The sequence below is a fragment of the Aythya fuligula genome, chromosome 9, assembly GCF_009819795.1.
Source record: "Aythya fuligula isolate bAytFul2 chromosome 9, bAytFul2.pri, whole genome shotgun sequence".
Lineage (NCBI taxonomy): Eukaryota > Metazoa > Chordata > Aves > Anseriformes > Anatidae > Aythya > Aythya fuligula.
In genome coordinates, this window is record NC_045567.1 from 19078653 (window position 1) to 19091965 (window position 13313).

The 13313-nt window shown below is 39.7% G+C and overlaps 1 protein-coding gene across 4 annotated transcripts in view; it reads left to right on the top strand.

The window, feature by feature from the left end:
- GNB4 (G protein subunit beta 4) overlaps nt 1–13096 on the top strand; it is a 58248-nt gene extending 45152 nt beyond the window's left edge. For all 4 annotated transcript variants that reach the window (XM_032192944.1, XM_032192947.1, XM_032192946.1 and 1 more), the window contains exons 2-10: nt 292–392; nt 2460–2498; nt 3218–3324; nt 4727–4790; nt 5603–5765; nt 5978–6044; nt 6158–6359; nt 7570–7786; nt 8123–13096. In XM_032192944.1, the coding sequence (XP_032048835.1) occupies nt 336–392; nt 2460–2498; nt 3218–3324; nt 4727–4790; nt 5603–5765; nt 5978–6044; nt 6158–6359; nt 7570–7786; nt 8123–8229 (1023 nt within the window). In that variant the 5' untranslated portion in view covers nt 292–335 and the 3' untranslated portion in view covers nt 8230–13096. The remainder of the gene's footprint in view (nt 1–291; nt 393–2459; nt 2499–3217; nt 3325–4726; nt 4791–5602; nt 5766–5977; nt 6045–6157; nt 6360–7569; nt 7787–8122) is intronic.
- Nucleotides 13097–13313: the final 217 nt, after the last annotated feature.

The following is a 13313-nucleotide window of genomic DNA, read 5'->3' on the forward strand; positions in this document are numbered from 1 at the left end:
GGGTGAGAAGAGCGAGGCTGGAATGCGTTCAGTAATGTTTTCATAAAGTACTATGGGTGTTTCTGTTGACAGTTGCTTCTGTACTCAAAATACATTTAATTGCACTTTTCACAGTAATTTGGCAATAGCAGTACCGTGGGTCTCACTGAATTCACTTGACACTGTACTAAAAGGAATGTTTATTTGGAGCCTTTGTATAGGCAGAATAAGTATAGGTGTATAGTTTGTTCTTCTACTTTTTTAAAAAACAAAACAGTGTGATACTGAAACTTTTCTCCTCCTTATTGGCAGGTTTTCTTCACCAGTGGAGCGTGAGCAATAGAGACTGAAGCAAGATGAGCGAGCTGGAACAGTTGCGGCAGGAGGCGGAGCAGCTGCGAAATCAGATCAGAGTAAGAATTGCTAATTCCTTATTTTTCATGATGAAGTTCCTCCTTTTAAAGGAAAAAGTGTAAAGATCATCTCTATTACTTGCTCCCATTTGAGTTATGCAGAGTTTAAATACTTCCAAAATATTTAATAAAAAAACCTGAAAGTAAGCCATTGGTGTAATGGAACTCATTCCTAGCATCTCTTGAACAAAACGTTCTGTTTCCTGTGGAAGTGTGCTACGTTTGGTTGCTAGGGGTGTGTGCCTCTTTGCAAATTTTGTGGTTGTGATTTTTAAAAAAAGTGAGCAGCAAACTTCTAGAACCTAGACATAACAAGTTGGGGTGAAGGGTATTAGAAGATCTGTGCTAAAAGTGAGAGACATCTTGACAGACATGCAGATTAAAGCACAGAGAGGGAGGGAGAGCCTTCCAGGAGTGGATGGCATTTTTATTCTTTGTGCTATGACACCAATGATTCTACACAAATTTGGAAAAAAAATATCTGTAAAAACAAATCTGTAAAAGGCTTAATGTGATGATGCATATGTAGAAAAGACATTTAAAATGTGAGAATTAAAATGGCCAGTTAAAACTTACAAATTTGCCAATCATATGACAAGCAGTAGCCTCAATACAGGTGTTGCTAATGGCTCTCTTTAAGAAAAGTTGCTTTGTTAAGATCACATTCAGAATTAATTTTATGTTGAACATCTTCAAGTGTTTCAGCTAAACTAAACAATTAAAGTTGTTTAAAATCCAGCATGTTTCTTCCTGTGAGCGAAGTAAGTCCTGTGTGCTAGGGGATTTACTGCTCTGGTATTTTAAACCCCTCCTGATTCCAGACGTCAACATTTTATAAATATTTCTACAGTTCAGACATTTTAAAAATAAGTTGAGATGACTTAATCCACTCTCAAGCCTGCTTTCTGGGAGAAAAGCTATAAAGGGTAGTCAAAGTAAACACTCACGAAAAGTTATTAAGGTTGTTATATTAAGGAGCTCTCAAGCAAGGTATTTAAAAGTTCTAAGAGTCTAGTTTGAGTGCATTAATTCAGTTCCAAAATGTCTAAGTAAATGTTTCTGTTCCTTCTCTCAAAGATGACGTTACCGTTAGTGTACAAATAGGACGCTTTCTTGGGGTGAGGGCCACACAAAGTGATAAAGGCAGCCATGCATGCTTCGTTGGTTGCAGAAGTTGGACGGTCTTCAGAGAAACTACAGGGAATTAGGATGGTTCTTGTGGATGATCCTTCATTATTGCTGTTGGTAGTTTTATTTCTAACTTGCACTACAGAGGTTGTCTCTGATTGTAAGCCAATTACTTTAAACCATGCTTGTCAGAAGAGGTTGCTGACTGTGTGTCTAGTTTTGTTTTGCAAAGGCTGGAGTCTGGGTTGCAGGAGTGCTGTGCATTTACAATTGTAACCAAAATCTGGTTTTGCAAGATCTGGGCATTGCAGGCCAGGCTCAGAAGTGCTCACCTGGTTCAGGTGTCCAATCTGTTACCGTGCAAACAAAAATAAAGTCTGACTTCTAGGTAGGGTTGAATAACACACAGAAAGTCAGCTTGAAGTAAAGAAAAAAGACAAAGTATCTGTATGGAGATCTGAGCATCATCCTTTCCACGAAATGAAATTGTAGAATATTTTTTCTTCATTTAGTATGAAATACAGCAGCAGCTTCAGCTTCTGCGAGCCTGCTGTCCATCCCACTCCCCAGATCCTGCCCCTCGTAACTGGTGTCATCACCCCTGTGATGGCAAGGGGAGTGAATACAAAAGCGTCACCCAGCACAAAACCTGTTAACCATACAGTGAGTGGTTGTTTCCAAAGCAGGATCAGTTCCTTCCCTGGGTGCTAAGTGCCCCTGAGCAGGCAGAGCAGCACCGGGGAAGGGATACAGGGAAAGGGATAGGCACTGCAACATGAGGGTAACTTCAAATGCTGTTGAATCACGTATTCTGTTGAAAGGGAGACCGAAAGGTTACTGGGATGTGACTCCTTGTATGTCCCTCTTCTTTTCCTACCCCTCAGTTTGATGCTCAGTGTTGTGTTTTAGATTCAAATTGTTTCTGTTCTTTCGTTTCAGGATGCAAGGAAAGCATGTAGTGACACAACTCTTGCTCAGGTATGTACTTGATTCAGTGTACAGGCTATTCCTTGACATTTAAAAAAGAAAAAATGACAAAAAAAACCACACAACTCTACAGTTCATGATTGTAATATGTTCTTATTTGGTAACTGAAAGAATAAGGTGGAACAAGAACTGGGAGATGTACCATAAATTTATATAGTTAATTAAAAAACAACAACAAACAGCTACACCAGAAAATCCAAACCAATCAAAAAACCACCACCCCACCACCGTAATATGTCCTGCTTCAAAGTTACCTTCTCAATAGAGTGTGTTAATTGTATTTACTATCTTGGAAAAACTTGGAAAAACGTCTTTTTGCTGTATTTTGGAAACAAATGTACTTGGTGTTTGAAGTTTTGCCATGCTTGAAAAAGTAACAATGCAGTAAGTATTGGAGGATTTTCTTCACTTGTTTTTAATAGAAAATTTTCAGATTTAATTATCTGAATTAGGCTCAGTATTGCATAGTAACATCTTCAAAAGATTTCTGAAGCTCTGGTTACAGCCATTATGAAGAATGTTATTTTTGTAAAAATCTCTTTTTGCCATTGTTACATGGAACTAATCCTGGGCTGTACGCTAGTATTCTTCTTTATGTATTGCATTCCAAGATAGCTTTTATTTTTTTAATCAGAGTTGAAATGTATTCAGTTATCTCGTATATTAAAAATAGTCCTCAGTATCTCAGGGGTTGCTTTATTTATTTTTAGATCACAACAAGCCTGGACTCAGTGGGTCGAATTCAAATGCGAACAAGGCGTACGCTTAGAGGTCACTTAGCCAAAATCTATGCTATGCACTGGGGATCTGACTCAAGGTTTGTACAATTGATCTGTAAACCTGTCATTTACGTGTTAGAAATAAGATTGTCTACTTGAAACAATGTCAAGTTCTGAGAGCCATGTGGTGCAGTCTTGATGCGTTGCGGGGAAGGATCATAGACCTTGACTGTGGGATTTTTTTGGTGTAGTTTTTTTCTTTGTTTGTTTGGCTGTATCATAGAACAACTTGGGTTGGAAGGGACCTTAAAGATCACCCAGTCCCAACCCCCTGCCATAGGGGGTTGCCATCCACCAGATCAGGTTGCCCAGGCCCCATCCAACCTGGCCTTGAGCACCTCCACAGCTCCACAGCACCTCCACAGGTGCCTTGAGGAGCCACAGCTTCTCTGGGCAGCCCGTGCCAGTGCTTCACCACCCTCTGAGTGAAGAATTTCCTCCTAACATCCGATCTAAATCTCCCCTCTTTTAGTTTAAAACCATTCCCCCTTGTCCTGTCCTTGTTTGACTGAGCAAAAAGTTGTTCTCCATCTTTTTTATAAGCCCCCTTTAAGCCTTAAAAAGGTGCAGTGAGGTCACCCTAGACCCTTCTCTTCTTCAGGGTGAACATCCTCAGCACTCTCATTCCTTATTCTATAATTTGCCTTTATAAAGCTGATGAGGACTGCATAGCAGTAACAGAGAAGCATTGAGTGAAAGGAGAGGTGCCTTGCTTGTTCTTACCACAGACATTTTGCCTTTTCCTTCTTTTAGTTTTGGCTGAGTTCTTTGAATCTGTTTAAGCAGAGAAGGGTATGTGATGAGGCATATTTCTGGAATGATCAATATTGCGTTTTCCATGATGTTGAATAATACTGTCTAATAATATTACTTCTGTCATAACAGAGTTCTAAGACTTTACAAGCTAACTTTGTTTCACTGAAAAAGACGCTTTTGTATTTAGGAAGGAAAAATCACAAAGCTTTGAGGATGGAGTTACATTGCTCTGCCTTAGAGCAACTGGTAGTCAGATGTTCACAGAGCCTTGGGTTCTGTTCTCCCACGTGTAGTCTGGAAAGGCAAATCCAGAATCTGCTTCCAGAATAAGGCTTCTTTTCTCCTAAATTTATTTACGTTTATTTTTTAGCTGTATAGTTAAAATATTTGTATGCAAAAAACAAACGCAGTGGTAGAGAGAGTTTCTGAAATGTATTTTAAGTTTTGTCCATCATTAATCATGAGCCCCTTTGGACATGGGTTTCTTTAGTGATGTAATAGCTAGTTCTTTGCAGATTATCCAACAAATATTGTACTTAAAAGTTAAAAAGAAAAAAAAAAAGGAAAAGGCAAATGTCAATAGCGAAAGTCTGAATCACTTGATAATCATGCATGATGTATGTCTATTTTGAGAATTTATTTTTTGTTTTATATTAACTTATTTTACTTTGTGTTTATGTTTAGGCTACTAGTCAGTGCTTCACAAGATGGAAAATTAATTATCTGGGATAGTTATACAACAAATAAGGTAGAGTTATTTATAATTCATATCACTAATTCATGCATAATTTGCGTGTTTTAGGGAGGTTGGGACTATTTTTTCTGTGTTTGCAAGTCAAAAATGAAAAGAAGCAGTCTACATTAGAAAAACAATCCTTTTTCCACTCTTGTGACTAGCTGTTTGCTAGAGATACGCTGTAGGCTATTCCTCAGAAGTAGGACTTCTTGGTAATAACTAAGATCTTTACTCTGGTTTGCTTTTACTCTAGTTTGCTATTCTTATCTGTCCCTGTGTTGTTGTGTACAAAACTAATTTGGCTTTAAATTGTAGAAATATACAACCTCAGAATTTACATGAATGCTTTGCTTGTGGGGTCAGAGAAAGGGGGAGGAAAAAAAAGCTGTTCAAGGAAGAAGGCTTAGGTAGAGTGTGGGGAAGTGATCTGTTGCTGTAAACTGACCAGCATCCCTGGGCACAACCATCCCATTTTACTGTCCCATTTTATAACCTGCACTTAAGAGACAGAAGAATTGGATAAAGAAATCAAAGTAGAATAAACAGATTTTGTAAATGTTTAAGTTTATAGTAGCTTTGCTATTAAATAATGTTGTACAGAAATTCTGTATATGTTCACAGGAGACATACTGATATTTCTCATCCTTGTGTATGTACGAACGTAGGTTGTTGTATATAATTCTAGAATCAAGTTACTGGAGTTTACAATACACAGTCTGTTCGGTGTGTTTAATCTGCTGTAATTCATGAAATGACTGAATGACTTCAGTAAAATGGGAGAGCGAAGGTGTGATGTAGCAATCATGTGCTCTTTCTTTCCGAAGATGCATGCCATTCCTTTGAGATCCTCCTGGGTGATGACTTGCGCGTACGCACCGTCTGGCAACTACGTGGCCTGTGGTGGATTGGACAACATCTGCTCCATATACAACTTGAAAACCAGAGAGGGCAATGTGAGAGTGAGCCGGGAGCTGCCAGGGCACACAGGTCAGCCATAGTCTTGCTTCAGCTTTTGTTTTTGTTTTGTTTTATTTATTTTTTTATTGTATCAAACGAAGCAGTCTCAGTTTGAGATGTATTGGGGTGTGAAATGCTTTTTTCTGGCCCACAGTCTGTCTGTGGGCGAACTGCAATCACTACTCTTGGATTTTAATCTTCAGTTTGACTGAGTCTGAAACTTTCTTAACTTTTGTTTTTAGGATATTTGTCCTGTTGTCGCTTCTTAGATGACAACCAAATTGTCACTAGCTCAGGAGACACCACTTGGTGAGTTTTTGGGCTTTGTTACTTTTTGTTTTCCCAATGCCTTAATTTGTATTTAAAACTTAAGCTCTCAAATAAAAAACGACCTTATGTTAATGCTGTCACTTTATCTGCAGCGCTTTGTGGGACATTGAAACTGGTCAGCAGACCACCACGTTCACTGGGCATACTGGTGATGTGATGAGTCTCTCTCTAAGCCCAGATATGAGGACTTTTGTTTCTGGTGCCTGTGATGCCTCCTCAAAGCTCTGGGACATTCGAGATGGAATGTGCAGGCAGTCGTTCACAGGGCACGTGTCAGACATCAATGCAGTGTGTGTAAGTGACCGTTTGTACTTCTGCATGGGAATCAAGGGGGAGGATAAAAGTTACAGTGGCATGAATTCAACCTACAGTCTGTTGGGTTACCTTGATTTAAAATCAGTTATTTCGATAGGGTACAGATGGTTAAATTGTATGTAATTAGATTGTCTGATAACCTGTGGTCTAGCTCATTACTGAATTATTACCATTATCTGTGATGCAGTGAAGTGTTCTTGGAATAGTGTCAGCTGTGTTCTTGTTCAGCAACTGAGACCTTACTTTTTTAAGACATAAAGAACAGAGGACAGGAAGTTTTAGTTGGGTGACAAGGTGTTAAAACTGAAATTATAGATAAATGTGATCTGCCAAGAGGGAGCAAAATAGGCAAGCATCCTCCTCTTAAACCTTGTTAAAGAAAAATGTACTCGATATTTTCTGTTCAAAAGAGCTTTCAGTGAAATGTGTACAAGGCAAAGTTAAAATCAGTGCTTATGTTGAATATTCATCCTTGGAATCATTCTGTAATATTTATAAACTGGGTTATATTTCTCCCTTGTCATAGTAACACTATGTTCTGATCTGCAAGATACCAGCTGTGACAAATAGGGAATGAAATCTAAGTCTTAGCTGCATCTGTTTTTGATAAACATGAAAAATTATTAAGGCTGAGAGAATACCAAAGGCATGACCTGTAGAAAAATGCAGTTCCTATACTTAGACCTGAATCCTGAGATGCGCTGAGCTCTTTTCATTCCGATTTCAATCAATATGGCTGTTGTAAGACTGACTGATTTGGAGTAGATTTTGGAAATTGAATTGCTTACTTGCAATCCTCTGTCTCGGCTCAGCCAACGTGGCTGACCGTCTCACGATGGAACATTGTGCACCACTTCACCCAGGTCTTCCCGGCCCACAGCCAGGACACAAATAACTACATTTTGCTTCATTTTATAGGAGTTAGTTACATCCCCTTTGCCTCCCCTTGTACTGCATGCAGGAGCTGTCTGGGTAGGATTCCAGTCATTTGAGTGTTACCGGTGCTGTTCTAGAAGTGTGTTGTTGCATAGCTGTGTATGTGCAGCTTTTTAACAAGCACATCTTTTTTAATACATCATTCGGCCTCTGTCAGGTCACCCTGGCAAAACAATATTGTGATGCTTCTGAAATAACGCCTGAGCAATGTTTTTCTGATGTCAAACTCCCGTCTCTCAATTAAAACTTCCAGTTTTTTCCCAATGGACATGCATTTGCCACTGGGTCTGACGATGCCACTTGCCGACTCTTTGACCTGCGTGCAGATCAGGAGCTGATGATGTACTCGCATGACAACATCATCTGCGGAATCACTTCTGTAGCCTTCTCAAAAAGTGGCCGCCTCTTGCTAGCAGGTTACGATGACTTCAACTGCAATGTGTGGGATACTCTGAAAGGGGAGAGAGCAGGTGAGTGCGTGGAGCTGCAGGGAGCCGAAGCTTTTCATTTCCTGAGCAGGAAATGGGTAGTCAAAATCTATGCAAAATGCAGGGGAAGCTCACTGGCAGGGCTGCTGCTGGTGTAATGGGTTCTGCTTGGCTCCTTTTAGCGCTGTAACACCTCGTTGCTGCATTTCCTGATATGGCTGCTCTGATTATGGTTCTTGAGGGTAAAGGAAATAGGATGCTTGCATGTTGAGTTACGTCTTTTTTAGCATGTGTGAAGACTTACCAGGGAGGGCAGAGCAGCAGCTGAAGTCATTGACCCCCTGTGAATGTTAACTTTCAATATTTCTTCTCTTCCAGGTGTCCTTGCTGGCCATGACAACCGTGTCAGCTGTTTAGGTGTTACCGATGATGGCATGGCTGTAGCTACAGGGTCTTGGGACAGTTTTCTCAGAATCTGGAATTAACTGGGAGCCAAACATGTACATTCTCCATTTGAGATCTGGAGAGATCAATGCTGCAGCCTATAGCTGTGAAATAACATTTCTACCTTGTATTTGCAGGTGAAGTTTTTCTATTCACTGATTATTACACAAAAAGGCTTTCTGTAAACTAGAAAAAAAATCAAGTGAAGAAATAGGGGAGGGGGGAAGAAATCACTGACTTTTTAAAAGGGGCCAGCACACATAATCATGGTGACCGACAAACTAAGAGCCAGTCTTTTTGTTTTTGGTGGTTTGGTTAGATTGTCCTTGAAGGGTTTTTGCTTGTGCTCAGTCTGCTAATCCTGTACTTTTTTTGTACATAACAGAATATACACATTATAGCAGCCAATCATGTAACATTTGTCTGTATGTAAAGAAATATGTTTGCATTTTTTAAAGAACTACATTTATAGCTTTGCTTTAACCTGAGATGTCACTTCTGAGTTTTGTAGTGGATAAACTAGATTGCTGTTTTAAATGTTTTTGTGAATTTACTGTAGATAAAGTGAAGCCAATGGTATGTATGTGTTTTTATAATGGAAGGCATTTGAATTTTTTTTAGAGGCCCTGGAGACTCCCAGTTAATACCTAACCGCCTTATTCACTCACTTCTTGACCTGCTTGCCTATTTTTAACCGTGGGGGTTCTTCCTTAAGCCAGTGGTTCCTGGTTCATCCATTGGCAGTCATGGCCTCCAAACACTGAGGAGTTAATGCCAGGCAGACTTGCAACAACAGAGAAAATATATTAAAAAAAAAAAAAAAAAGTCCAGTTCCAGAAGTATTAGCTTCCTTACTGCAGCTTTCCACATCAGTTATGCCACCCAGGCCTTGGGTATGGAAACCAAGTGACCTGCATTGCTGTCGCTAAGTGGCTGAGCGCTTTTCCTTTTGACAGTTCAGCTCTAACTAACTGAGGTTGTTTTGGCCCATCACGAACTCTAGCTGATTTGCACTAGGGAAATGATTTGGCATGACACTCGGTGTGCAGAAAGCAGCGTGTTTGCAGAGCCGGCTCAGTTACCACCATGAGCTGAGGAATTTGAGAGGACTTTGCTTAGAAGCCTAAGGAAGATTTGAATGTGCAGTTAATCCCCTATAATTCCCCTCCAAACTGGGGAGGTGCCAAAGCATACCACAACCAAAAGCGCTTGTTGTCAGTTACGTGCGGTGTGAGTTACAAAAGGAATCGTGTGACCTAACCCAAACCAAATAACCTTACTCACCTGCGTCACCCTTCGGAACTCGGTACTCTGAAGGTGGTGACTCGCTTGTTTTGCTGTGGTCACAGCGGTCTGTGCCATGGTGGCCTGTTAGATGCCAATTGTTCTGCAGTTCTGCCACTGTAAGTAGCCATTGCCTCTCCTCCTCCTGATTTATTCTGATTTTAGTGTCAGTAGCTTGTAAGTGACGGGTTCTGGTCAAGTACAGCTGAGTGTAGGTACAGGAAAATGGGGTGACTGACATCCATCTGAAGCTACCCAGGAAGGGTGTTTAACTTTTTGGTGCCTGGCAGCGTGCCTGCGCTTGCAATGGATGTTCTCTGGGGAATCTAAAAGTCTGTTGGCTTTTTTTAAGTGACTTATTTTAAATGTATGTGAATTTTAAATTACCAGGTTGGAAGGTAATGTTCATCTGCCCTCATCTGATGATATGGGGAGTCTGGGTATCTCTGGGTCAGGTAGTAAATATAAGTGCCCAGTATTTTGTAATATACCAAAACAGATTTGTGGCTGAGGTGATTATTTGTCAAGCTTCTGACGTTTGTAATCCTAAATTTCAGTACTTCCAAACTGTGCCTGTAAACTTGCCATGTCTGTAATGGTGAAGGTGCCAATAAATGTACCAATCACAGTAAATTCACTTAAAAATAAATTAAAAAGAAAAAAAGCACATCTTGTGCTGAAAAAGTGTACATTTACTAACAGCAGATTGTGGTGTAGGACCAAAATCACACTGTATTGTATGTCACAGGAATTCCTCAGCATTTTGCTTTATGATCTGTCTGCATTAACAGAACTATTGCAGATACTTGTTCCTCTTTTAAGTGAGCATCTCTTTGGGATCATGCAGATTTGGTTTAATTTTTAGTGGTGCATTTAATTATTATTATTATTATTTTATTTTTTTACTCACAGCTGCCTTGAGTGAATTCTGAAAACTTGTTACTATGGAATTTTAAGAAAATATTCTTTTTCTAAAAAAAGTGTTTTCCATAGAAGTGTGTTTTGAACCAATTTCCTAGTCAACACTGTTGCCAAGACAGGTGCCATTTTTACATTCAGGTGTTAGAACTAGTTTCTACTTGTGAAGCTCCAAGCCCAATTTTACAAATGTATATAACTTTTCTTAAAAGTTTGGGTAGACTGTAAACACGGTAATGGCTCTTGTACAGGTATTACTGCAAATAAGTTCACTATCGGTGTCTGATGAATTGTCTGTTGGATTCAGCTGCTTTTAAAACAGCTAATGAGGAATGCCAACCCCTTGCTAATGAGGTTTCCAAAAGCATCATATAAATATCTGCCAGCTTTTGCTGTTTGGTTAACCCGTTTCTGTAGTGCTGCAGGTCCCGAGGTGCCTCTTGTATTGGCGCACAAGGAAGGGTGGAAGAAGCCTCAGCACAGCTGTGGAAACGGGATCTGGGATGCTGCTTGGGAACTTGTAGAGCGCTTGTGATAGATCCTGCCAAGGTGATGTTTGCTGTTTAATTACATCATTTAGAACTTTACTGAAACAAAAAGCCTCCAGGCTTGGTGTAACACACTGTTACTGTATGAGGCCAAATAGTGACCTTGCACAAGCTGGGGTATTTCCTGTTTTTAAATGGTTATCATTGGTGAACTTGTAAGGTGGATGCACTCCCTGAAATAGATGTGGCTTAATGGTAAAAGCTCAAACTCCCTCTAACGTGAGGAAGTTAAGAAAACGGCCCCTTGTAGGTTTTACTTAAAAGATGTAATTCTGAGCTTTGCATCTCACAGAAGATGGTATAGACACGCCTGTAGTTTAACGTAAGCTCACGAGTGCAGCTTGTGCCATTTCTAACTGCAGCCATGACAGTGAACTTGATGTACGACACATTTTGCAGCACTTGTGGGTACATCTTAGGCTGTAAAAGTTTGGTGCCAAACTGCATCATTATCTGAATTTCAAATACCTTGTGTAATTACAGAAATGTAGTGACTGAGACCATTGTGCCAAACAGTTGGTAGCAAAGTAACTTGTTCCCAGCCTCTCTTCTATCTAAGTCTATCGGTTATGGCTTGGAAGTGGAACTCTGTGCTTTGTGTAGCAGGATTGATTCTGTTCAGGTACAGTTATTTTTTGTTGGCATATTCTAATGTTGATTTAACTTTGCAACAGAGAATACTAATTAGGCAAGCACCCAACTTGGGCTCGTTGTCACGTAAGTCAGACATCTATTTATTGGTGGGACGTTACTGGTTGAGATTCTGGAAACCACAAAAAGCTTTTACATGGCATCTTGCTGATGTACACTCACTACTGTAATGTGGGCCTGTTTCCATCTGTCTCCAGACCTTTTTTCTTCCAAGCGTTGCTATCATCTGCCTCGCTAAATTGCAGATACGCACGGTATCTGGCAGAACCGATAGTTCCTAAGGTGACACTGATACAGACCATATGACATGGAACGTGGATTCGATAGGCTTTTCCCCAGCCTAAGGAGGGCCTGACCTTGACTTGGCAAAGCTGACTCGCTGTACCAGCTGGTCCTCGTGTGCTTACTGTAATGCATGGATTGGAACTAGTTAACTCTTCAGTTAGTGTAACCGCGTGTCCCACGATGAAGTTCACGTTACTTTAAGGTGGAATGAAAACATTGTGAAAACATTCCAGGCGTGCTTAGTCTTTCCTCTTTGAGGACACTGTCACCTCCACTAGGTTTAGTGCTGTGCTTTAAGATGTTGGTGAGAATAAGTATTGGCTAATTCAAATAGTTGGTATAAATGGTTGTGTAGCAGAATGACTGATTTTTGAGATAGCATTTCCTGTAAAAGTAATTAAGCATGGGTTGATGGTGCACTTTGTATACAGTAATCTGGCATGCATGCTGGTAAACTACTTCCTACACTTCAGAGGCACCACAAGCCTTTTTATCCAATTGCTGGTTATGTAAAATACATGCAGAATGTTAATGCAGTGTTGTTATGGTAAATGTGTGAACAGTGTTACTAATTGATATAACTGATAACAGATTACATGTGCCTGACATTCTTATACCACACAGTATGTTTAGGTTTAACTAATATGGACTTCGGTGGAATAGTCTTAGATATTTCAAGCCTTTGTTTTACTTACACAATGGTGCTCTATTTGTGTTTTTCTCCTTTTTTTCTCTTAAAAAATAAAAGCATCTGAACACTTGTAGTACATATTACATCCAAAGGAGTCCAAAATTAAAAAAAATGCTTCTAATCATGCTTGATTTTAATTTGCCTTTAGTTTCCAGGATTTCTCATCAGCTAGGTTTTTTTTTTTTTTTTTTTTTTTTTTTTTTTTACTTGTTGCTGACTACTTTGGAAAACTTCAGTAATGTTACCAATTATGAAGTGATTCTGCACTGCCTTTGGATCGTGTATGTATACAGAAACAGTCTTAAAGCTTTTATTTAAGCTATTAAAAAAACCAGGGACTTGTGCCATTTGTTCTTTAACAGTGCTGTTGTAAAAAGACTTCCCTGTGAAAAAAAATCACTTGCTATGAACTCTGTTTATAGCTTTTTTTTTTTCCACAATGGATCTTTTCTTTGTATTTGTACAGTGGCTCAGTGAAAGATGTTGCCATGAGTTGATATTGTAACCAATAAACAAGTGCTTTTAACCAGACCGTCTCACAGGCGAATGCTTTATTTAATGGCGATTGTCACCTGTCCTAAAAATCAAGATCCTTGCAGTGGCAGTGGCTCTGAAGTGGAGAGAGCAACAACATCAACTGCTCTTGCTTTTGGTGAGCCTGTTACATGTGCATGTTGAACAGCAGAATGTTATGCAAGTAAGTAATTTGCCCTTATGAACAAATGATTAAGGTGATTTTTTTCCCCTC